The 27,084-nt window shown below is 33.4% G+C and overlaps 1 protein-coding gene and 1 long non-coding RNA gene across 6 annotated transcripts in view; one reads left to right on the top strand and one right to left on the bottom strand.

Annotated features, from left to right (window-relative positions):
* LOC125679217 (telomerase reverse transcriptase-like) overlaps positions 1-27,084 on the bottom strand; it is a 66,347-nt gene that overhangs the window by 29,401 nt on the left and 9,862 nt on the right. For 2 of the 5 annotated variants that reach the window (XM_048918255.2, XM_048918254.2), the window contains exons 2-17: positions 24,497-24,614; positions 23,256-23,306; positions 22,555-22,667; positions 21,440-21,525; positions 21,209-21,319; positions 20,899-21,118; positions 20,721-20,788; positions 20,347-20,524; positions 19,582-19,720; positions 18,542-18,629; positions 6,533-6,603; positions 6,226-6,336; positions 1,979-2,075; positions 1,333-1,370; positions 1,077-1,205; positions 892-948 (exon numbers count right to left, since the gene is read on the bottom strand). In XM_048918255.2, coding sequence (XP_048774212.2) covers positions 892-948; positions 1,077-1,205; positions 1,333-1,370; positions 1,979-2,075; positions 6,226-6,336; positions 6,533-6,603; positions 18,542-18,629; positions 19,582-19,720; positions 20,347-20,524; positions 20,721-20,788; positions 20,899-21,118; positions 21,209-21,319; positions 21,440-21,525; positions 22,555-22,667; positions 23,256-23,303 — 1,554 coding nt within the window. In that variant the 5' untranslated portion in view covers positions 23,304-23,306; positions 24,497-24,614. Of the gene's footprint in view, positions 1-891; positions 949-1,076; positions 1,206-1,332; positions 1,371-1,978; positions 2,076-6,225; positions 6,337-6,532; positions 6,604-18,541; positions 18,630-19,581; positions 19,721-20,346; positions 20,525-20,720; positions 20,789-20,898; positions 21,119-21,208; positions 21,320-21,439; positions 21,526-22,554; positions 22,668-23,255; positions 23,307-24,496; positions 24,615-24,784; positions 25,060-27,084 lie in introns of those variants that run through there. The other 3 variants (XR_007371747.2, XM_048918256.2, XM_048918253.2) reach the window with 3 other exon arrangements.
* On the top strand, positions 13,384-15,247 carry LOC125679229 (uncharacterized). Its single transcript, XR_007371751.2, has 3 exons — positions 13,384-13,763; positions 14,738-14,822; positions 14,957-15,247. It is a non-coding gene; the product is annotated as an uncharacterized LOC125679229 (long non-coding RNA).

Raw genomic sequence — 27,084 nt, 5'->3', positions numbered from 1 at the left:
CCTTGTTGTTCCCCCACCCATCCCTACCCCCAAGGGGGTGGGGAGTATGATTTGAACAAACTTGAATCTGCACTATATCAGGAAGCTTTCATATAGATTTTAACTTTTCTGGTCCAGTGGTTCTCTATATATGATAATACCTGTTCAAATTTTTTTTTATATGGCCAAAATAAAATATATGCATGTTTCCTATTTCACTCCCCCCCAAAATTAGGAGAATCTCAAATGCTAAAAGAAAAAATAATTCCAATTTAAAAATTGCAGATATTTATTTCATTTATATATATTGTCAATAAAATCTTTAGAGTTGGCAGCAAGAAGGTAGGTAGGGTTGGGAAACTGGAAACATACATATATTTTATTTTGGCCTAATCATGACCAGTGGTTCTTGAGAAAAAGATCTTTAAAGGTTTTTTTAATATATACCCATGTAAAATTTTGATCCCTACTGTGATCTCACCCTACCTTCCAAGACCATGATTCAAACAAACTTACATCTGCACTACCCAAGGATAACTGCATACTAATCATGGCCCTCTTGTCCTTGATAGAAGATTTTCATATTTTCTTTGACAAATATGGTTTACAGAGGAAGTTGTAAATGCAAAAAGTTAAAACAGGCACTGAAACATATCTTTAAACTCCCTTGCACATTCCACTCAGCTTACTTTATAAATCATTAAACACCAATATAAAAATTCACTTACTGCAAGATACAACAAGACATCTATCTAGTCAATATAAATATTACTTACCAGAGAATATGTAAAGACTTCTTATCAACACAAAAATTCGCTTACCGTAACATACAACACGACGTCTAGTCAACATAAAAATTTATTTACCATACGATACAACAAAATGTCTAGTCAATACAAAAACTTCACTTACCGTAAGATACGACAAGACAGTCAATACATTCAGCAACTGCTTGTTAATTGGCAAGGTCTGAAATTCAGAAAACAATTTCATCTGCAAAATATCCCACATGACCACATCTTTCAGTATTCTGCATTATAAACTACTTAAAAGTCACATTTAATTCTATAATAAGGACAGAATTCTATAAAACTAACAGATTTTGCAATCGCAGGAGGTTGTCTACCCAAGTTTGCAATTGGACGAAGGGACCTCAATTTTGGTAGAAACCTGATAGTTGCTTCTCCTAGGCTGTCTCCACTCTGTAAAGCTGCTAACACCTCAGTCTAAAATTAGAAAGAAATCTTTTCTAAAACAACTTCAACAAATTTCTCTAACTATTAATTTGGTAGCTTAGCAATGCAAATGCTAAAGCATGAGAAAAGACTGAATGATAAAATATTTACACAGTACCTTTTTAATGCTGGTTAATACCCCTCTTCTCCTCAAATCTACAAGACAAAGTTGGCTACTGTATTTTCCTCAATTTTCTTTCCATACCAATATTTGTTGTTTTATGGTTGTTCCAGACCATGAAATCCAGAGATGAACAAAGTAAAATTCTAGCTCATAAAACAAGAATGTGGGGAATCTTTCTACTAAATAAGAATGTGGGGAAGCTTTCTACTAAATTGGTCCCGTGGGGATCCAGGTTAGAATAGGTCCTCAGTACCCCTTGCTTGTCATAAAAGGCGACTAAATGGGGCAGTACTTCGAATGAGACCTCAAAAACCGAGGTCCTGTGTCACAAAAGGTGTGGCATAATAAAGATCCCTCCCAGCTCAAAGGCTTTAAGCGCCGAGCATAGGCCTAAATTTTGCAGCCCTTCACCGGAAATGGTGACATCTCCATGTGAGTGAAATATTCTCGAGATGGACGTTAAACAATATAAAAATCAATCAATCCGTCCATCCATCTGCCAACACTTTCTATGGCACATGATAACTACTGAGGACCTATTCTAACCCGGATCCCCACGGGCGGATGGACGGACAGACAGAGTAATCACTATAGGGCTCATGCTATATGGTGGGGCTCTAAGTATCACATGTTAGCATACCTCTAATTCCATTCACACGTAACTTAGACCATACTTTCTTTCTGTAGAAGAAGAGTTGATTTCTGTACACTCCCGTTTCCGTCACGTAGAAGAAGGCCTACAATCACAAACTGTATGTCACCACTACAGTGAAAACAAAATTAATTGACTATTGTTTATGTAAAATTAATAATACAAATAATCTATCAATCCACACCACCAATGACGACAACTCACTCATAAAGGCAATAATAATCTGTGATATACAATAGTTGTTATGCTCTCAGCTGTTTATGAAGATTGATTAATGCATCCTAAAAGAGTTAGTCTAATGTGAGGTCAAGGTTATGAGGAGGGTCAATGTATAATCTTTTAGTATTTGGCAAGCTCTCAAAGATGACTCTGTATTTGAAGATTAACAAAGGCCTTTTTGATATTTTAGTCAGAAACAAGCAAAATGCAAAATAGAGAATGTGAGGTCAAGGCCATACTGAAGGTGAGAGAAGATGCCCCAACCTAACCCAAAATGCCCATAACTTAAGAAAAAAAACTTGAATCTGCACAAATCAATGAAAAAGTGAAGAAACAAACAGTGATCAATCTCATATAACTCCTACAAAGAATACAAAATTAAAAGTAGGGCAAACACGGATCTGTGGAAACACCTCAGGCAGGATCAGGTACCTAGGAGGAGTAAGCATCCCCTGTTGACCGGTCACACCTACTGTGAGCCTTATATCTTGATTAAATAAACAGTAATCTGTAACCAAATCAGTATGTGAAGAACTGCCTAACTATTGGTATGAAACATGTCAGACAGCATTCAACCTAATGACAAGTTGTATTTGTTTTTGGGGGTCTTTTTTGTGTTTGTTTGTTTTACATCCCTTCTAGAATTTTTCACTCAGACTGGGAGTAGATGAAGTACCACAAATTTAGACCTATGCAGAGCACTCAGCATCATAGCAGTATGGGTTCCTTAACGTGACACAGGACCTCCATTTTTAATGTCATATCCAAAAGACCTGTGATTCTCACTTCTATACGCTGAGCCTTTGGCAAAGGAGCAATCACTACCTACATCTATGTCTTAGGTTTGATGTGGCCAGTATTTGCAAAATAGATCATTCTAACAACCCTACACAGAGTATGGGAAATGCTGACTTTAAATGAGACTGTTGAAACCCTTGTAACATAAATTTATTTGTCAATAGCCTGCCTCAATTTAAAAATTCATCATAAGCAGAACATGCTCTAACATATTGAATCAGTTGAGAAACATAAACACCATATGCAGGTGATAATGGAATACTGCTAATGAATATGGAAAATTGAAGATAAAGAAGCTGAAGTCATTCTGTTTGTCATAAATTTGAGTTGTTAGTTTTTCGTTAATGTCTATGTTCAATAAAATATTCAAATATGAAGCAGATATAAAAGATTCTATGTTGTCTTTTTGAGTTAACTAGGATAAATCAAATTGACACATGAATGAACGTGAGCATTGAAAATAAATAAATTGTTGATGGATCTAAATGTTGAGTTGAAGGCCACAACAAGAAGTTTTTCTTCTCATGTAGAAGTTTTATATTAAATTGTTTCATGCGAATACAAAAACAGGTATTAGGCTAAAAACGGAGTACAATTTGTATCCATGGTCATACACATCAATATGAAACAGCTGCTCTCGAGAAGATTTTCTCTGATATGTCCCAATTTTCCCCCCCTGAAAGCTACTACTCTGCAGCAAAGTGTTTTCCAGGTATCCGTTGCACCAACACCAGATAAAACCTGTCAACACCAGATAAAACCTACCTAACCAACACCAGATAAAACCTATCTAACCAACACCAGATAAAACCTGTCTAACCAACACCAGATAAAACCTGTCAACACCAGATAAAACCTATCTAACTAACACCAGATAAAACCTATCTAACCAACACCAGATAAAACCAATCTAACTAACACCAGATAAAACCTATCTAACCAACATCAGATAAAACCTATCTAACCAACACCAGATAAAACCTATCTAACCAACACCAGATAAAACCTATCTAACCAACACCAGATAAACCTATCTAACCAACATCAGATAAAACCTGTCTAACCAACACCAGATAAAACCTGTCTAACCAACACCAGATAAAACCTGTCTAACCAACACCAGATAAAACCTATCTAACTAACACCAGATAAAACCTATCTAACCAACATCAGATAAAACCTGTCAACACCAGATAAAACCTATCTAACCAACACCAGATAAAACCTGTCTAACTAACACGAAATAAAACCTGTCTAACCAAGTTGTGTCCTTGACCTTACATACACATGTTGATGTGTATCAGCCTACCAAATATGAAGAAGCATTCTCCAGTTATCCAGTGCACAAGGTGTAGGAGACTGACTGATACGTGCAAAGCATTATGCACTATCATTTGCAAAAGGGTGAGGAGACGTCTCCATATGAGTGAAAAATTCTCAAGATGTTAAAGGGACTGATTCACGATTTCCCCCAAAAATTTCTTTTTCACTTTTAATGATCAAAATCTACTGTCTAATGTGTTTAAAAGAGTTCACATAAAAATTAAGGTTATACATTATCACAGAAGCTCATTTTAAAGAGTTTATTGTTTGTTTTGTAAACAAATATTGCGGTATGTTATTGTTTACGAAATTTTCAAAAGAAATGGATATCGATCTAAATTTATTATATCTTTCACATTTCAAGCATTTTTGGGGTAAATGTGTCATCTAAAAGTTAAAATTTGTGACTATGCAAAATCAAGATGTTTTATATTACAAAATCAATATTTTACTTGTTTGTTTGTATACATAAAATGACTCGAGTCTTTGTTTACTTAACACAGATTTAAGGCTAAAATATTGCTTTTATTCTTGCATTCAGAAAGTCAAAATTTTGGCTATCAACATTAAATGAGTTATATTTTTAATGTTTACCATCAAAAATGAAAAATATTTTCATCAAAAATCATGAACCAGTTATGCTCTCGCTAAGATGTATCAATGTATGAAGGGCATCATCAATAATAAATCAGAAACAAGCTCAACATAAAATTAAAAAATCGCTAAAACGCATCAAAGATGCGTATGGCCGAGTTGCAGTTTGGAATGTGTTTGGTCGCAATGACCTTGACCTTTGGATTTCAAAAGCAACATGAATCTTGAATGTCATCAGGATTTGAAGTCTGATAAACATGCACCAGCAAGTACATGTATAAAAGTTAGAGGCAAGCTCAAATCTACAGTCCATAATGAAAAAGAGACCTTGACCTTTGACCATTTGACCTCAAAATAATTAGAAACCTTCCTCTTTTGGATATGATCATGATAATGTAAGTTTCACAAAAATGTCCCTAGTAGTATGAAAATTAGAGACTGGACAAGCTCAAATCTATGGCATTTATTAACAAAGTGACCTTCACCTTTGACCTTAAAATAAATATAAGCCTTCCTCTTTTGGAAGTGATCATGTTCTGTAAGTCTCACAAAGATGCTCCTAGTAGTATGAAAGTTAGAGACCGAACAAGCTAATTGTGGATGCTGCCTGCCCAACTGGACACCCATCCTTCGCCAATTTAAAAGCCGAGATTTGCTATGCAACTCAGCTAAAAATGTGAAAGTCAAGCTATAAAGAAGGTCAAGGTCTGAAATTTAGACATAGTTGTCATGTACTCACTAGATGTTTCTCTGTATGAAGTCTGATGAATGCATCTTATGTAGTTTATTTAGGATTGAGCTATACACATCACGACAAAAGACAGACATGACTACAGGATATGCCCCAGTTATTTACACAGAAAGGCCTAAAAATGTCACAAATGAAGGCAAATCCTGTTGTAACAAATTCACCTTAAGGCCAATTAAAATTAATTGATAGATTATCATCCCCGCCCGCCCCAATTTTTTTTTATTTTCGCAAAAACTACGATTTCAAACAAACTTGCTTCCAAGTGACTTGAGTAAATGATTAAAGTCACAGAATGTTGGTTTTATATCTTCTACCAAGGATTTTTTTTAATGTTAACTTGATTAACACATTGTGTGATGCCTTTTGTCATTTTTTTCCCCTTGGGAAATAAAAATTAAGAAATAAAATCCTCCCACTCGCCCAATATTTTTTGTGACCCCAGATGACAATCTACTAATATAGTTGAATTGGCCTAAACATGCCCTGATCTTATCATACAATAAGATGTTCCAACAGACTAATAATAAAGAATTGACTGCAGCAGACTTACTTTAATAAGAGACACGATGAAATTATTCATCAACCAGTAAATCAATTTAGCCAGAAGATGGAGCTTCAAGCAATGCGGAAAAATGTTAGTCACCCATGGAATTGTCTTCGTCTGTTGGTAAAATAATAAAGGAAAAGATTATCTGGACACAGTTTGTAAATCTTGAAGGCCAAACAAATACCAATCAATCCTATCAGCAAGATGAAGCATCAGATGAATATTTTGTCAGAATAAACATATATTAGATGATTTATCTGTCCGTTATCCTTCAAAAAGCAGTACAAGAAGTGTAAATATTCATTTTTACCTTTATTCCCTTCATGATATCGCCCAGGCACATTTTCTCATATCTCCCCAAATATACCAATTTCTTAACAGCTGCAAACAGGGTTGTAAAATATTATTGCAATAAATTTTGATATGAACCAAGAATAATTTGAACCTGAAACTGTGTTAACAGATAAAATTTTCTGTCTAGAAAATGATAAGCACTTCTTCACTGTGTGTGCAGCATTAGGTGTGAATATTGTGTGTGCAGCTTTAGGTGTGAATATTGTGTGTGCAGCATTAGGTGTGAATATTGTGGAATGCACTTCTTCATTGTGTGTGCAGCATTAGGTGTGAATATTGTGTGTGCAGCATTAGGTGAGAATATTGTGGAATGCACTTCTTCACTGTGTGTGCAGCATTAGGTGTGAATATTGTGTGTGCAGCATTAGGTGTGAATATTGTGGAATGCACTTCTTCACTGTGTGTGCAGCATTAGGTGTGAATATTGTGTGTGCAGCATTAGGTGTGTATATTGTGGAATGCACTTCTTCATTGTAGGGTGCAGCATTAGGTGTGAATATTGTGTGTGCAGTATTAGGTGTGAATATTGTGTGTGCAGCACTAGGTGTGAATATTGTGGAATGCAAACTTAGTGGGCATGACTCAAAATAAACACCATCTCTGTGGGACAGACAGACTGAATTCTTAAATAGACACCATCTTTGTGTGACAGGCACACTGAATTCCTAAATAGACACCATCTTTGTGTGACAGGCACACTGAATTACTAAATAGACACCATCTGTGTGACAGGCAGACTGGATTACTGAATAGACACCATCTTTGTGTGACAGGCAGACTGGATTACTGAATAAACACTATCTCTGTGTGACAGACAGACTGAATTCCTAGACCTGTGCTTCCTTTTAGTAACACAAGTTACAGTTTATGGTTCTCTCTATATTAACAAGAGCACGGGGAACATGACAGTTGTGAATATTGTTTTCTATGACATTAACATAATACTGTTTGTTTCTATGACATTAACATAATACTGTTTGTTTCTAAGACATTGACATAATACAGTTTGTTTTCTATGACATTGACATAATACAGTTTGTTTTCTATGACATTAACATAATACAGATTGTTTTCTATGACATTAACATAATACAGTTTGTTTTCTATGACATTGACATAATACAGATTGTTTTCTATGACATTAACATAATACAGTTTGTTTTCTATGACATTGACATAATACAGTTTGTTTCTATGACATTAACATAATACTGTTTGTTTCTAAGACATTGACATAATACAGTTTGTTTTCTATGACATTGACATAATACAGTTTGTTTTCTATGACATTAACATAATACAGTTTGTTTTCTATGACATTGACATAATACAGATTGTTTTCTATGACATTAACATAATACAGTTTGTTTTCTATGACATTGACATAATACAGTTTGTTTCTATGACATTAACATAATACTGTTTGTTTCTATGACATTAACATAATACTGTTTGTTTCTAAGACATTGACATAATACAGTTTGTTTTCTATGACATTGACATAATACAGTTTGTTTTCTATGACATTAACATAATACAGATTGTTTTCTATGACATTAACATAATACAGTTTGTTTTCTATGACATTGACATAATACAGTTTGTTTTCTATGACATTGACATAATACAGATTGTTTTCTATGACATTAACATAATACAGTTTGTTTTCTATGACATTGACATAATACAGATTGTTTTCTATGACATTAACATAATACAGTTTGTTTTCTATGACTTTGACATAATACAGTTTGTTTTCTGATATTGACATAATACAGTTTGTTTTCTATGACATCAACATAATACAGATTGCTTTCTATGACATAATACAGTTTGTTTTCTATGACATTAACATAATACAGTTTGTTTTCTATGACATTGACATAATAGGCCTTTCCGAAAACGTGAGTTATCTCTCTTTGTATTCTTACATTTAGTGTGAATATGACAACTTCCGGGTAGTAACACAGTCAGACTGCGCATATATAATATATATAGTTATATTAGTATGGGCGCTGTTCAAAATCGAGAACAGTTGAAATCATTTGTACGAGTGAGTTAGAAAATGTTAATGGAAAAAAAGAAGAAGAATTTCTTGATCGAGTCGGGAGTGATTTTCGGGGGGAGGGGGGATTTTAAAAATTAAATTGGAAATCACCCAGACATTCATTTGTTTACATATGTATCCAATAACGACTGACATAATTATTTTGTAGGCAATTTTTTTTATTATAGATATTTAAAACGTCGAGTGTCTGTGGTGAGAAGATCTTGCATACATGTAAAATGCCCCCCCCCCCCCCTTTCAAAATAAAAAAAAACAATTAAAATAGGGAATCAACGCTTTCATTGTTTTATCAGGGCTAAATTTATTCCACCACCACCAATCGACTCTTTCAAAAATAAACCAGATTGCAATCATTGGGTAACTTTCTCCAAAGTACCTGGACGTGCAAATCATTTTGTACACTGCAGCATGAAGCTAGGATTGTTAATATTAACTGATATGTTTAAAATGCAGTAAAATAGGTAACTAAATAATATTTTTTATTAATTTTGTTGAATATTGCTAGACTGATATAAATTATTTTTCATAGACCTGTGTCATCCCGGAAGGGGGGGGGGGGCATATTCTCAAATGTACTCTCTGGGGGATAGGTAAGTTTACCCCCACCCCCCCCCTAATACAATGCTTTTGACGTCTCTGTATCTTCCCTCTTTTATTCGTTTTAGCCCCCTTGAAATCTACTTGATTATGTATAGGCACGTATCGTGTCATAAAAGAAATTGCAATGACAGACTTAGACACCCCCTTTCGCCACAAATTTACAAAATAATTTGAGTAAAACTCTGAATATTTTACTCAAAATGGCTGTATTTACAGGTACATACTCTTGCCGACTATAAATTCAGGGTGTTCAATTATACGTTATTTTATTTTCAAAGCATTGCATGTCAGTTTAAAGATGGTTTGTGACGACGAAATTCTTTATGGTTATACTTGTATTTGAAACTGTATAAAATTTGTGGGCAGACAGCTGGAAATCTGTCAGTGGCCTCTGCTTCATTTACAAGTAGGCCTACAGGCTGGGTTAAATTTTACTCACCAATCGAAGGAGATGAACATTTTCAGAATCCAGATGTGTCAGTCCGACATACCTAGACGTACATCGTGGCAGAACTTTCATCACTGAATGTACTACATTGATATTGAACAAGTAACTTCTGATATCTTATTATAAATCTGACTGTATTAAAACACGGGCTAAAGATCCTGAGGAAATGTATGCAATATATGACATATACTAATTTCAGTTATAAAACACGTGAAATCCTGGAAAATGGGGGGGTTGGGGGGGGGGGGGGGGTAGTTAGAATAATCTTACTGCGTCTCGGGACAGGCCCGTCGTAGGAAATTACATCACTTTAACGATAGAACATCCTATCGGATAGGAGGGGGGGGGGGGTGTCCTCCTCTACTTACAACATTGATTTTCTATTATTTTTACAGGCAAAGTTGGTTATTTTCACGTGTATGAAGTAAACCTATGCATTGGGATCTTTTATTAACGTTAACATATTTGTTGGCGTGATTACTGTAAAATTATACAGCATTATCTTTGCGGCCTTCTGCACTGTTGATAATGACGCTTCTCGAATATACTACCCAGAAGTCTTAACCTACTGTTACGCAAGCGTACTACGTTCCGGATCAAGGAAAGATAACTCATGTTTTCGGATTGGCCTATACAGTTTGTTTACTATGACATTAACATAATACAGTTTGTTTTCTATGACATTAACATAATACAGTTTGTTTTCTGATATTGACATAATACAGTTTGTTTTCTATGACATCAACATAATACAGATTGCTTTCTATGACATAATACAGTTTGTTTTCTATGACATTAACATAATACAGTTTGTTTTCTATGACATTAACATAATACAGTTTGTTTTCTATGACATTGACATAATACAGTTTGTTTACTATGACATTAACATAATACAGTTTGTTTTCTATGACATTGACAATACAGATTGTTTTCTATGACATTAACATAATACAGTTTGTTTTCTATGACATTGACATAATACAGTTTGTTTTCTATGACATTAACATAATACAGATTGTTTACTATGACATTGACATAATACAGTTTGTTTTCTATGACATTAACATAATACAGTTTGTTTTCTATGACATTAACATAATACAGTTTGTTTTCTATGACATTGACATAATACAGATTGTTTTCTATGACATTAACATAATACAGTTTGTTTTCTATGACATTAACATAATACAGATTGTTTTCTATGACATTAACATAATACAGATTGTTTTCTATGACATTGACATAATACAGTTTGTTTTCTATGACATTGACATAATACAGATTGTTTTCTATGACATTGACATAATACTGATTGTTTTCTATGACATTGACATAATACAGTTTGATTTCTATGACATAATACAGTTTGTTTTCTATAACATTGACATAATACAGATTGTTTTCTATGACATTCAAATAATACAGTTTGTTTTCTATGACATTCACATAATACAATTCGTTTTCTATGACATTGACATAATACAATTTGTTTTCTATGACATTAACATAATTCAGTTTGTTTTCTGATATTGACATAATACAGTTTGTTTTCTATGACATCAACATAATACAGATTGCTTTCTATGACATTTACATAATACAGTTTGTTTTCTATGACATTAACATAATACAGTTTGTTTTCTATGACATTGACATAATGCAGTTTGTTTTCTATGACATTGACATAATACAGTTTGTTTTCTATGACATTGACATAATACTAATTGTTTTCTATGACATCAACATAATACAGTTTGTTTTCTATGACATTAACATAATACAGTTTGTTTTCTATGACATTAACATAATACTAATTGTTTTCTATGACATTTACATAATACAGTTTGTTTTCTATGACATTGACATAATACTGATTGTTTTCTATGACATTGACATAATACAGTTTGTTTTCTATGACATAATACAGTTTGTTTTCTATGACATTCAAATAATACAGTTTGTTTTCTATGACATTCACATAATACAATTTGTTTTCTATGACACTGACATAATACAATTTGTTTTCTATGACATTAACATAATTCAGTTTGTTTTCTGATATTGACATAATACAGTTTGTTTTCTATGACATCAACATAATACAGATTGCTTTCTATGACATAATACAGTTTGTTTTCTATGACATTTACATAATACAGTTTGTTTTCTATGACATTGACATAATACAGTTTGTTTTCTATGACATTGACATAATACTAATTGTTTTCTATGACATTGACATAATACAGTTTGTTATCTATGACATTGACATAATACTAATTGTTTTCTATGACATTGACATAATACAGTTTGTTATCTATGACATTAACATAATACAGTTTGTTTTCTATGACATTAACATAATACTAATTGTTTTCTATGACATTTACATAATACAGCTTGTTTTCTATGACATTGACATAATACTAATTGTTTTCTATGACATTGACATAATACAGTTTGTTTTCTATGACATAATACAGTTTGTTTTCTATGACATTCAAATAATACAGTTTGTTTTCTATGACATTCACATAATACAATTTGTTTTCTATGACACTGACATAATACAATTTGTTTTCTATGACATTAACATAATTCAGTTTGTTTTCTGATATTGACATAATACAGTTTGTTTTCTATGACATCAACATAATACAGATTGCTTTCTATGACATAATACAGTTTGTTTTCTATGACATTTACATAATACAGTTTGTTTTCTATGACATTAACATAATACAGTTTGTTTTCTATGACATTGACATAATACAGATTGTTTTCTATGACATTGACATAATACAGATTGTTTTCTATGACATTGACATAATACAGTTTGTTTTCTATGACACTGACATAATACAATTTGTTTTCCATGACATTAACATAATACAGTATGTTTTCTATGACATTAACATAATACAGATTGTTTACTATGACATTGACATAATACAGTTTGTTTTCTATGACATTGACATAATACAGTTTGTTTTCTATGACATTGACATAATACAGTTTGTTTTCTATGACAATGATTACTAAATACAATGAAAACGCCACAAATTGTAGAACTTTACTTTAAGGGGCATGGACACAATTTGAGCTTCAAATTTTATTTTTCCAGTTTTATTGTTTACAATGCTTAACTAAGTATTTCTAATGGTCGACCAAAATTTTGATATCAGTTTTTTAGTTAAAAGTTAGATATAACACTCAAAATTCTTTGGTATGTAAACAAGGCTCGTGCCATGTTTTTGTTTACATATAGATTGCTTAATGGTAAATAGACACATGGAAGAGTTTTCCATTATATACTCCCGAGTTAATGTATAAGTATATGTTGATATACTTGCTTTCTAGCGTCTTAATAATTAAAGCAGTTCTTCATTTTATAGAACTTTGTTTTGTGTTGTCGTCATTTTGAACATCTATGACGCTTCGTTGTGGACGTCAACAATTTGAAATGTATGGAAACGTGTTGTTAACACAATTCAGCAATGTTACCGACCAAAAATGTAAATCAAAGTTATTTCTAATTTCATAGCCATATTACGTCACGAATAAGAGTTATTCCTACCATTTTTTAAAAAGAGTTTGATAACTGTTAAGGTAGAGACCGATAGCAACCACGTGATCAGTAAAAATCATGTATTTTCACGTGAAATTATTTTTCGCAATTCCGTACATCGCCATAGAGTAGTTGAAAAACAAAAAGGGGTTCCGAAAGTACAAGTTGTTGCTGTGACTGAATCGATGATTGAGAGGGTCGTCTCGACGAAAGATATAGAAATTTGGCCATAGTTTAGATTAGGAATACGTCAATGTAATAATAGTGGACTAAATGTTTCGTCCGTGCAGAATGGCACTTTTTACCTCACGAAATTCACCACCATGCATAGCTGCGCTACATAAACAAAGTTGTTGATGTAGCGTGATCGTGATGTCCGAGTGCTGCGAGTTTCAATACTGTTTATGTAGTCATTGAGAGTTTAAACAAAGTTTCTTCTGAGAAGAGGAATTCGATGGATGCATTCAACGTGGACAACGAAATCATAATTTCGTTTGGTAAGTGAAAAAAATGGCAAATTGAATTTGTATTCAACCCACTTTTCCTCTGCTATTTCACAACGCGATTTTATAATAACATCTATCATGTCTATAAACGCACAATTTGGAGCTGTTTCATTTTTTGTGCATTTATGTATTCCATATGTGCCCAAAATATAACTCCTGCATGTGCATGTAATTGTAAATGGATGTCATGTATATGCCAGATTTGAAAAAAAAAATAGGGCTCTCACAAGTTTGAGGGGGGGGGGGGGGGGGGGAGGGAGTGTTGCACTAAAATTCTATTTGGTATAAATGATAGTACTTATAGTATCTTGAAATTTCATTGACTTAAGAGATATTTCAAATCTGGGGTTTCATGTTTCATGCAAGCATGTAGGTCTACAAAACTTTATTTAAAATATTTGTAAAATCACAAGCCCCCCTCATAGACAAATAAATGTATTGTATGAAAATAAGATATGTATGTCCTTCTCTTGACCCACACTCCGTAAAGGAGACAGGTCTGATAAATCTAGAGTTGACTTGTTTTGATATTATTAGAATGAACTGGCAGTTTATGAAAACATATCTGGCATCTCATATTGTAATATGATAATTATGATGTTTATTCACCTCATTAAGGACCCGGGGGTGGGAGGGTATGTACAGTTTAAATAGAAGGTAACTTTAACAATATGAAATAAATAACAATCTTGCAGATGTACTACTACTGCAAGAGTTCACATTGCTGCACTGTACACATTTAACATACATGTAGTGTTACATATGTAATACTGATTTCAGACAAGATTTTAAAAATTAACCTAATAAAATACATGTTATGTGTGTAATTTTCAATATATCAGCATTTTAAAGTTCACTAAACATGCATTGAGACACACAATTTTAAAATTGACATTGTCTGACACAGTATAATTAATGATTAATACTGACTGTGCAAATATTAATTATGATGATTTTTTTCTAAGCATCATCCTAAGGACCAGTGCAAGTTGAAATGGGCTTCCAGCCAACAACTTCAACAGCAATTTGCCATGAAAATCAGCAAGAAAGGTACAATATTTTCTATCTTAGTAAGATAAAATTTTTCATTTTAACACCAGACATTTATAAAGACAATTCTTAGTATATTAGATATTCATCTTTTTTTCAATATTTGAATATACAGAATATATTTTTTATAACAGGTACTTCATTTACATTGATGATGTCATATCCCCTGGACCCCACAACTTTACAGGTTACAGAGAAAATTCAAGAACTTCTGCAAAATGTGGGACTTGGATAGAATCAATAATGTATTTGTGAGCCCAGAGCAATGGATATATTGTGCAACATACTAAAGTGTGAATTTAATGGAAAACAAGTACATGTACTCATGTATTACATGTCTTTTTTAAAGACAATAATATTGCATAAATATAGAGGAAGTGTCATTGTTGATTATTCTAAGTTTTTGATATATCAAAATGAGTAAACATTTGTAAATGAAAATAAAAAACCAATTTTATGACTTTAATCAATGTGTTTGAATTTCTCATTTTCTAACCCCACCCCACCCCCGTTACACACACTCGGTGCATATATACTGTGAATGCAATATGCATGCATTCTAAGTTATCCAAGCGAGTTTTTGTTTCAGTGTGAGACTACAAGTAGGACTCGTAAACTTATGAAGAGACATATATATTTGTGAGAGCAAGATAGCTGATATGAGCCTTGAGATCAATGGGTCGAGCCGCGGTGGTGGTCTAGAGGTTAGAGCGTTCGCCCCGCATGCGGAAGGCCTGGGTTCGAATCCCGGCCGCGACAGACCTGAGTTGTTGAAACAGGTAGTGACAGTTCCATTGCCAAACGCTCAGCATCAGGTGTGAATGTCACTGGTCCTCGGAGATGACCTTCAAAACGGATGTCCAGTGTCACAGTAGATGTGGCACGCTAAAGAACCCTCACTGCTCAATGGCCGTAAGCGCCGAGCAAAGGCCTAAATTTAAAGCCGTTCACCGGTCTTGGTAACGTCTCCATATGAGTAAAAAATTCTCGAGAGACGTTAAACAAGATACAATCAATCAATCCATGGGTCGATTGGGAGGAAATCTTCCCATTGATATTAAATATAAAGTTGTTATTTAAACATATTTGGTGCACTATGCTGTATAATCATATCAATTTCTTATAATAGGTAATCGTGTCTGGTTATTATAAAAAAAAATGTATGAAAAATAACTAAATATTAATGCAATCATTGTGAGTGCAAAAAGGTCAATCGCAAGAGCACATACATAAATGCATTGGCGGATATAAGGGGTGGGGTGGGGGCAACCGGCGCGAGCGCCCTTAAAATTTTCAAGTTTAAAGTAAATCGTGGTCTCTTGTTTAGAGAAATATATACGATAAAAGAAGCCATAATTTCCTCCACTCTCGGAGAAATAAATGTCTGACAAAATCTTTTGATTTATTGAATTACTTTTAGTGGGAGAACTGCTACTTTTTCTAAAAACCCTTAAAATTTGTGTTATTTTATTAATTTCACCTAATTAGAAATGACAGAAAATAATGAAAATGACTACATAGGAGACATATTTTAAGCCCTAAAAAATCTGTAAAATCCAGGAGTTTCTGGGGAATCCCCCCCCCCCCCCCCTTCAAGGCGGCCCCCAGACCCCTGCCTCATACAGTTGCACCCCCCTCCCAACTTCAATTCCTGATCCGCCCCTGAAATAGTTTATAGAAACCTTCTTATTGTCATGTTCAATTTTCAAAGAGGTAATTTGGGAATGCTTAAACATTCTGAGTTATAAAAAGGTCAGTAGTTTATCTCTTTCTTCTCAATGCACCGAGTGCAATTCATGACGTCTATGTTCCTGCTCATTCTTTCTCATCCATACCATGCAGTATATTAAAGGGGTTGGGATGTAATGGAGACATTTGTTTTAACAAATATAAATTGTATTTCAATTTTTTATGGGGATTTTTATTTGGGAAAACTCTTGATATTAATCATCAAATATGATGACGTATGATAAATCTATATTGTGAGTGTAAGTGCACAAAGGTCAACAACGAGAACTACAACAAAATATAAGCTAAAATTTGAAATACATACTTTCTGTATTATATTTATTAATTTAAAAAAGGTATTACAAAGAATCTTCGAATTTCAGCAAGCTGTTTTTGATGGATTGTTTACAACATCTTTTAATAGCCCTTTTTCTTACGAAAATGTGTAGTTTGTTAAAAGGGGGTGGGGTTAGGAATTTTTTGCTAGTTCCATATTGAACCCCATTATGGTGTATAATTTTTTTCATATATTTTACTTACTAATAGACTGACCACTTAATGAAATAAAATAAGAAATTTGATGGGTAATTTTTTTGCAGCTTAAGCAAAGGTATGACCCTGTGTGCAAATATTGTGCACTGTTTTAAGGTAACTGGCCAATGTAGCTCTGTTGAAGTAATGTTGTTGCATGTTAATAATGATTGCTGAACTTGAAATTGATGTGTAATATACAATTATGTGAAAGGTTGTTTGGAACCATATATGACAAATTATGATCCTTTTTACAATAAAAATGTTATAGCTCTATTTGTATATTGCTCTCTACTTATTTTTCTTCACTTTTTACGCTTTACAAGGACTAAAGAAGGTGTTGTTAAAATCGCCATATTTCTCAAAAACAAGGTCGATTACCTACATTGATTTTTTATTATGTTTTATATCGAAGCTTCATCATAAACATATATCAAAATAAAAAAAATTCAATGGTTAATTTTTTTAGCATCAACCTATCAATCTCTACCTTAATGGTAAATAGCATGTTTAAAACAAAATGAGATGTGACAAACACTAGAAACTTTTTGATTGTGTTCAGAATTAACTTGTAAATTGAGAAAAAAATCTGTTAAATGAAACTTTTACTAGTATATTTAACCTATGTAAATAAAACCATGACATGAGCCTTGTTTACATTACAAAGAATTGTGAGCTCTGTATCTTCCATGTACCTACACAACTGATATTCAAATTTTTGCTGACCATTAGAAATACCTTAGTTAAGCATTCTAAACATTAAAAAGGGAAAAAATAAAATTTGAAAAATTTGAGCTCAAATCGAGTCCATGCCCCTTTAAGGTAGTATCATCCATCATCAAACTATGACATATTTTCTTTTGCATCATATGAATAAATGGTCCTAGCTTAAAAACTGTGACAGGAAGTAGTTTTCAAATGCTCTGTGTGTAAAATACTTCCCAAGATTGACTAAGTTCAACAAACTTGATTTTTTCAAACATCAAAGAAAAGTGTTTGGGTTAAAAAATCTTTGTAATATGCACATCTCCAATTTCTTTACAAGTCATAGCTTGAAAACTGTGGGAGGAGTTAGATGGACCATTCCTTGTATTCACTTTGTAATATTTCCTCATGACTGATCAAGTTCAGCAACCTGTGATTTTCTCCAAAAAAATGAAGAAAATCACACTCTAAATTAAGAGAGTCCTCACTTGAAAACTGTGGGAAGAATTAGATGGACAAATTCTCACCAAAATTGCAACAGATCTGGAGTGACCCTCAAGGAAGCTACATAGAAAAGTCCAGTTTACTATATGTCATCTGATAGAAAAATAGAAAGAGAAAACCCCGAACAGACAGACAGAAGAATGTATAAACCTTGCTGTACCATAACACATCCTGTCTACAGATGGGCGTATAAAAGCACTCAAAGATGTACAGTAGGAGACTGTGAAAGTTATGTTTAATCATGAACTTACATTTCAAGAAACAGTTCCTGTTGTTTCTACATCCAAGGAGCTTTTCTGGAATAACTGTGATGAAGACCTTCCTCAAATAGACATACACCTACCAGAATATATAATGTATTTAAGTAAAATCATAACTTTTCATGGTGGATTAATTTTTGTGAATTCAAAAGCTACTCGAGTTTCAAATCTATGAATTTATACCCACGACAAAGAACAAGGAACACTAACATTAAACTAAACTACACAAATAACGGAGGGGTTTGTATACACTAACATTAAACTACAGGTGGGGTATACAAAACATAAATAACCAAGGGGTTTGTATAAATTTGCTGTAATCAGGTGGGGTATACAAAACAAATCTTAGTGAAGAATCATAAATTTACAACATGCAATTCAAAAAAAAATCAAAGAGTGCTTAAAATTCAGGGCTGCTAATCACTGTTATCGTACCTAGTCCCTGTTACGTAGCATAACTTCAACATTTACTTATGACTGATCTAACCAAGTACAAGATTGCTAAGAGTAGCTATATGTCCCCCGCCGCTGCAAAAAATGCTGAAGCACAGAAGTCCCATAATTCCTGTAAAATTTGTCAAATCAAACTAGCGGCACAATATGATCAACTACATATGGTGATTAATAATCCTACAAAATTTGAACAAAATTCGCTGAGCGGTTTAAGAGGAGTTGCATCCACAAAGTCAAGTGGGACGCACACACAGACACCAGTACTTCTATGTCCCATTCCGCATTGCAGCAGGGGACAAAAAGTGCCCCAAAAATCCAACTGAAGAAAAATCTTTAGAAATCATTGGTTCTCCTAATATCAGAGTGTATTGATATAATTTGAATGTACTAGACGATACCAAATTGGTTTTAAGAAATACAGCAAAACATGTCTCATCCAACAAGCTCTGGGAGACGTCAAATTAAACAGATTGCTCAATGCAAAGAACATGGAAAAGACAATTACATTACAAGTGTCCAGTGATATGAATTACTATGGTGCAGCATCAATGACAACATACTACAATAGGTATACATACTTTCTGTGGAGGTACAAAGTCTTGCAGTAGAACATGGGTGGGTGTGTTTCCGTATCTTCTACTCATTTTCCATGGGAACTTCTTCTTTGTTGAAACCACTGGACAGCAAGTATTAAGAAATGCTAAATATCTAAAGCTCCTAAAGGAATAAAATGAATTTGTTTAATAAATGGAGAGTACATGCAGCAAAATAAGAATTGTTGAAATTAAAGCAATAACTTAAAGGGAATTGGTTCACGTTTTTCGAAAGAAATGTTTTTCATTTTTGATGTTAAAAATAAAAAATATAGCTCAATTAATGTTGACAACCAAAATTTGGACCGTCTGAATGCAAGGATAAGAGCAAATATTTTAGCTTTGATTCTGTGTTATGTAAACAAAGACTCATGTCTTTTTTATGTAAACAAACAAACCAGTGAAATGTTAATTTTGTAATTTAAAGCATCTTTATTTTGTACAATCACAAATTTTAACTTTTAAATGACACATTTTACCTAAAGCATACTTCAGATATGATATATAGAATAAACTTGGATCAATATGTTTATTTTGAAAACCCCATAAACAATAACACACCTCAATCTTTGTTTTCAAAACAAATAATAAAAACTCTCTAAAATGAGCTTCTGTCATGATGAATAACCTTAATTTTTTTTGGTGAAACCTTCTAAATATATTAGACTGTAAATTTTGATCATTTAAAGTGAAAAACAAAATTTGGAGGAAAATCGTGAATCAGTCCCTTTAAAAGATCTATTTTCATACTTGTGATTTTCATGCACGGTTTGAAGAAGTTCTTCGAGAGACTGAAGGTGACCAATGTCTATAAATACAGGGGTTGTCTGTTCAGAAGCATCAGCAGGGAGACACTCTTTAGGATTGTCTGTAACATTCACTGCACAAACCTCGTCAAACAAGCATGAATCAGAGTTTGATAAAGGATCTAAAGGTAGGAGAATAAAAGATACAGAATCAGAAGAGAAAATGTTACGCAGCCATTGTGAAAAATGTGTTCGGAAATGTATAAAAGTCATGAAATGGTTTAAAACATTTTCTTGAAACTATTTATGCTTTGTTTTCAATCAAGTTTCTTACTGTATACACAATATAGACTATAATAAATATCTAAGACAAGTTACGAGATGTTGGCAGTTTTTCTCTGTGATCTGTTGAGTAGAGATATGACTGTGTCATGTACAAATGAAATCTGTAAGAAGAAGAATAGATGATTAGCGTTTTGGTTCACTTTCATGCACAGAATCTGCAGCTTTGTTAAAAATTCTGACTTTCATTGAAAAAGATCAAATGAACACATACTTGTAAGGGTTAAATGGAGATTGGTCTTGCTCTTTAGCTCCCTTTGATGTTGAAAGATTGAAATCTTTATGTACTTGCAACCTAGCTCTCTTTGGATGTGGAAGGTTATGGTATTCAGTCACCTTCCTTTTCCTGTGCTGCTTCCATTCTGTTCTACTATTACTGCTACAGTGGGATTTGTGATGTGTAGTTTTTTGCTTCTTTGATTTCTTTATATGCCCTACAAGAGTAAAATTTTAACATAACAAACAAACCAGTTCATAAATTAAATGAAAAGTAAAGTAATATATCTTTTTGGAAAAAAAAGTACCTTCTCGTTTTCCATTTCTTGAAACTTTTGCAGCACACAGACTGCTTCTTTTCCTCACTCGATTCACTAAAACTCCACTTGTTGATTTTATTTTTTTATAAATAGGAACGCCTGAAATAAACATCCATCAGATATATAAATATTTTGAGAGAATATCATTTACAATTAAAATCTAACTCCCTAGAAATATTCACAATGTACGTAAACTTGAATGCTTATCAATTTTGTTACCTGTTACTTGAATATAACATGTCCTGCTGCACAAAAGAAAGACAGCTGTTTCTTCTAGCAATGCTCTCATCATGGCATCCCCTATACTATACAAAAAAAGCATCAAACTTAATACTACGGTTTAACACTCTTGTGCCATGAGACATCACCATCATCAGTTCCCAAACAATTCTACTTTATTAGTTAATACTACGGTTTAACACTCTTGTGCCACGAGACATCACCATCATCAGTTCCCAAACAATTCTACTTTATTAGTTAATACTACGGTTTAACACTCTTGTGCCATGAGACATCACCATCATCAGTTCCCGAACAATTCTACTTTATTAGTTAATACTACGGTTTAACACTCTTGTGCCATGAGACATCACCATCATCAGTTCCCAAACAATTCTACTTTATTAGTTAAGGGTCAAAACTGCAGAAAAGTGGAATTTATAAAATTCATTAGAATTGGCTGTTTCCAGTGCTACTCTTTTAAATTAAGGTCAATGCTATGTGACTATGCATTTCAGGTCATTCATCAAGGTTAAGCTAAAAAAAATTCACAACTGATCATGCCCATGTTCTGAAGTATTGTGTTTCACAAATAAAATGATCTTGTTTATCATTAATACTTTATACAGTTTGTATACTCTTTCAATAATAACTGGTTCTAGTTACAAAACAGATGCGAATTTCATATACTTAGGCATAAAAAATAATTGTGTGGTTATGGTTTCCTGACCTCCCCTATTTTTCTACCGCCAACCCCAATTTATTTAAACCCCAGGATTGGGATCAAATTATCATAATTCAATTATCTGCCCTTAAAAAGTTGATGACCCTGGGTTAAGATGACAAAATTTACAGTATTGTACTTTTAAGTGGCATTTACACAATATTCTAGTACCATGCATATTTTTCATTTATAATCAAATGTCCATTGGATTTACAGAAAACAACATTTTTAAAGTTAATTAATGCTACCTATATAATTTACCCTATTTCTGAAAAGCATGTAATAAGAACTAGACAAGGGGGCTTATTTAGAGAAAAAGAATCCCAAATGTGCATTGATAAACCAAAGATAGTTTGTTTGCCATCACTTCAACACTAAATAGCAACATTACCACTGGTGGAGCCTCTTCCAGACCCCCTGATGCAGCAAGTTGACACTGGAGTTCGGATGTCTGTACTCTATATTTGTAAAACAGGAGACCTGGGCATCTGGGTCATCTGACATCTATCACCATGGCAATCATGTAATTAGAAGTTCACTGCATAATCAACTTTGATTTATAATTCTGACAAGGATTTAAATCATATCAAATGAATGGGTTCTTACATCAAGTTGATGTCATGAACATTTGCTGTATAATGCTTCTTGATAAAGGGGGAAGGATTTCATAGTTGAAAAATTCTCAATAGAACATAAAACAACCAACTAACCAAGCATGTTCAAAGGGGTATTAGCTGTGAAAGTGATGCGAACCATTTTTTCTCAAAATCTCTCAATGGCATAGGGACTAATAAAAACAATTACTTTGAACCAAAACAAGAGAAACCTGATAAAACTACGTTAGATGTTTTGAAACCGCTTTTAGTTTTAAAAAATATATAAGGAAGAATTATCGTTTTGCAAGACAATAATTATCTAATCACTAACATAACATATTCATGTGTATGTTTTGAGGTTAAACAGTGTTTGAATTAAATACTGGTGTTATTACTGAAAGATATAATATTGAGCAATTTTCATTTAATTCAATATTTTGGTGACAAAATTACAGCTAATGCCCCTTTAATCATCATCACAACACAGAAACCTTACCATCCCAAACCCCAGTGTTAAGACATTTGTTTCTCCTTGGCGAAGCATTTTCTGAAATTTAGCAGAAGTAGATGAAAGCCTTAGTTCTACATCACCACTGTTGTACAGTACTAGACTTCTCTTGAAAGTCGAACTGTCCCTATGATGATTTTTCTTCATTTCATGTACCTGTTCTCTTTCAAACCTCTTTTATGATGCAGGGTTTGACACTAAGGCACATCCAACCGAGTCTACTAAATGATAGGTCTGGTCAGGTAAAATGTCGATTTACTAGTCCGACTGGTCATGTTTAAAAAATAAACAAATTTAAGAAACTTTACTTTAAATCATAAGATATTTTATTCTTTAAAAAAATAAATAATTGTAAAGAGTTTGCGAGCAATTTTGAATTATGAAATAGAAATCTTTTTAAAATATTGAGGTCATTTTATTCTAAATAGATTAAAGAATTTCTGTGCCGGTAAGAATTTAAAGAAAACTGAAAATAGGCCTATGTTTGAAAGTAAAAAGCATCAAATTGAATGATGTGACTAAAGATGTTTTTGAGACAATTGAATGCATTTTAGTTCAAACTTAACGTTTGTCATTTAAATTAAGTATTTAGATATGGAGAATCTATCAGATTTTTTCTGGAAAGTTGGTCAGGGCTAGTGGATGTAAGGTCAGGTCTAGCAAAAATTCATTTGAAGTAGCCCGATTGGTCTAGTGCTAAAAAAAAGTAAGTAATTTATTTCCAATTTTGGGCCCAGAGGGCATACAAAGAATACAAAGTTCATATACATAAATCATAAAAGAGTGATTATCCAAAAGATAGATGAAAAATAAAATTTACAAGTTCATGATAAATCAACTTTTCTTAGTAATGAACAGCTATATATATGTAATTGGCAAATTTTTCAATAATACTGTCACATTCGTTGCTCATAAGCCAGATAAATTTTTGTCTATTACACAGGTTTATAAAATTTCCTGTGATGTCAGAACATTATTGTCTTAGAACAACTAAACTATCACAAAGAGCAGTCAGGAAACCCTTCTTTCTTTTTTTAAAATACAAAAATGTAACAATTAGAGACTTGAGCAAGTCTAATACAGTAGGAACAGTACATCAATCATTCTTCAATCCTTAATCATTGTTGATTACTAAAACCTTATATGTAATATAAGACTAACCTAGCACACAAAGTTAACTTTACATTTAGCTTTCCTGTGATCAAATATATACACATATTAAAACTAACCTCAATCACTCGCAGAATGAGCTCTTTTGTCTCTGAAGGTGGAGAAGATGCTGCAACAAGCTTGTCTCGGACATCAACATTGAAGGCCACAATGGATGTTTCCAAGTTTCTTAAGTAGCTTGAAATAAGAATAGATAAAAAATTACGAAATGCGTTCAACCCACCAAACCTCCAGCCTAAAAGTTCCCTGATGAGCACATAATTTTACCAGCTAGGCTACGACCCTGTTCACCCCCCCCCCCCCCTCCCCGTTATACACCATCAATAAAACGTCGTTATACGTCGTACCTAATAGATTCACCAACTGTATTAGCAAATCCGAAAGAACTAAGCCAATCCTGCAGGGGCATAGCGAATGTAAACACTGATCGAATGATGTCCATGCTTTCCGCTTTTGAACGTATGGCGCTAAATGGATTAGTATGGACTCCCTTTCGAGTAATCCTGAATTTTTATGCTTTAGAATGTCGATAAGTTGTTGCATCAAATCATATTATTTCGCGCAATATCAGTCGTGTTCGATCGCAGGTACCCAGTTACCTCAGTTTGTACAGCACCTGACTAGACATTCACAAGGGGGTTCCCGGTCTGGTCCGTCGCATTTTCTCTCTTCAGGTTACAATTGAATTAATGTGCGCATCTAATTAATATTATAGGCCTATTTATTGCTCTCATCAATCGACTTGATTATCAATTCGCGGCAATATTATGGAGCGCCAAATTAACATAAACACAAAAGAATATAGAAGATATCAATTACAACCTCAAATAATTGAAACTCTTTAAAGATATCTTCAGTTTGATTACTGTGAGCAATAAGAATTGATGCGCAAACGTTAAAGTTCATATCCTCACGTATTTTCAAAAATGAAACTTGGTGTTTATATCTACATTTTACTTTCATTTCTGTCGGAATATTTCTAGCCGTTGAAAATAGTTGTACTATACATGGATAATATACACTTCCGTTAATGCAATCCTTTTGCGTACAAGACAACCAAACACAACTTTGGTGTAAACCAGGCAAGCTTGTCGGGCAGCCGGCGTTTAATAACTTTACAACAAATATACTACATACATGGTAACTGACTTGAACAAGTTTTATGCAAGTACTCAATTAAATAACGAAATGTCAAGACCCCCCCCCCCCCCCATCATTGACTTTAAAAACCGCCCGGGAAAAACCATATACCAAATATTTGAAAACACTATGGAATCCTGTGTCCGAAAGCAAGTGTTAAGTAACGTCTAAGGATGAATATCGGACCTTGTTCATAATTAAATATAATTAAAAAAATTGTGCTACGTGCACTTCGTGAGACCGGCTTAGAATGACTTTACTCATGATATCGACACTTTATATAGGCCTTCCTACGGCCACGCCTTGTATTACTACGCGTAGGCATTCGAACACGTTCCTATCATACAACGTTTTCCCGCTATTCTTCGAAACGCGGGAAAACTACAGTATCTACCAAGATTCATATACGCACCTTATTCAAATTCATAAGTATGGAGTGCCAAATTAACATAAACTCAAATAAGATATCTTCAATTATTTGAAGATATCATCACTTCTTTTGATGCGCGCAACAATTTCATTAAAGATCTCTTCAAATAATTAATGATATTTTCAATTCTGAATTATTGCGCACATTAATTTCTCAGCTGAATTGATGTGCGCTTTAATTGAATTAGTGATCTCTTCAAATGAAAGGTGAAGATAAAGGACAGTGATCAATCTCATAACTCCTATAAGCAATACAAAGTAGATAGTTGAGCAAACACGGACCCCTGGACACACCCTTATTCACAAAATTTCTTACGACTAAGTTTTAAAAAATAATTCTTTCTGATAATGAAATATCGATCACAAGGTCATAAGTATGTATTCAAGTTTTATTAACCATGGTTGTACTTTACATATTAATTAAGAAAATCTTCAAGAAATGAAAAATAAAAAAAATTACAGTCTTTGCAAAATTTGATCTTAGTCGTAAGATATTTTGTGAATAGGTGCCCTAGGAGGAGTAAGCATCCCCTGTCGACCAGTCACACCCGACGTGAGCCCTATATCCTGATCAGGTAAACGGAGTTATCCGTAGTCAAAATCAGCGTGCCAAGAACGGCCTAACAATCGGTATGAAACATGTCAGACGGCATTTGACCCATTTGTAAGTTGTATTAACGAACTAGATCGTCATAACGACCATAGAATTTGCGAAATGCTTACTTCAATCGAGACTGTTGAAACCCCTGCACATGTACCATCAACTTGTTTGTCAGTAGCTTGCCTCGATTTAAAAACCGACTATACGCAGAACAAGCTCTTGCGTATCGAATCAGTTGAGAGATATAAACACCATATGCAGGTGATAATGGAATATTACTACATAAATATGGGAAGTTGACGATGGAGAAGCTGAAATCATCCCGTTTGTCATACAGTTGAGTTGTCAGGGTTTTTTTTTGCTGTTAATGTCTACTTTCAATAAAATATCTAAGTATGAAGGACGACTCTGTGGTGTCTTTTATTTCGAGCTCACAGGGATATATCGAATCGACATATGAATGGAAGTTATCATTGT

Source organism: Ostrea edulis, chromosome 2 (assembly GCF_947568905.1).
Source record: "Ostrea edulis chromosome 2, xbOstEdul1.1, whole genome shotgun sequence".
In the NCBI taxonomy this organism is placed as follows: Eukaryota; Metazoa; Mollusca; class Bivalvia; order Ostreida; family Ostreidae; genus Ostrea; species Ostrea edulis.
Note: the sequence above shows the minus strand (reverse complement) of the source record. Positions and strands in the feature narration are given on the sequence as shown.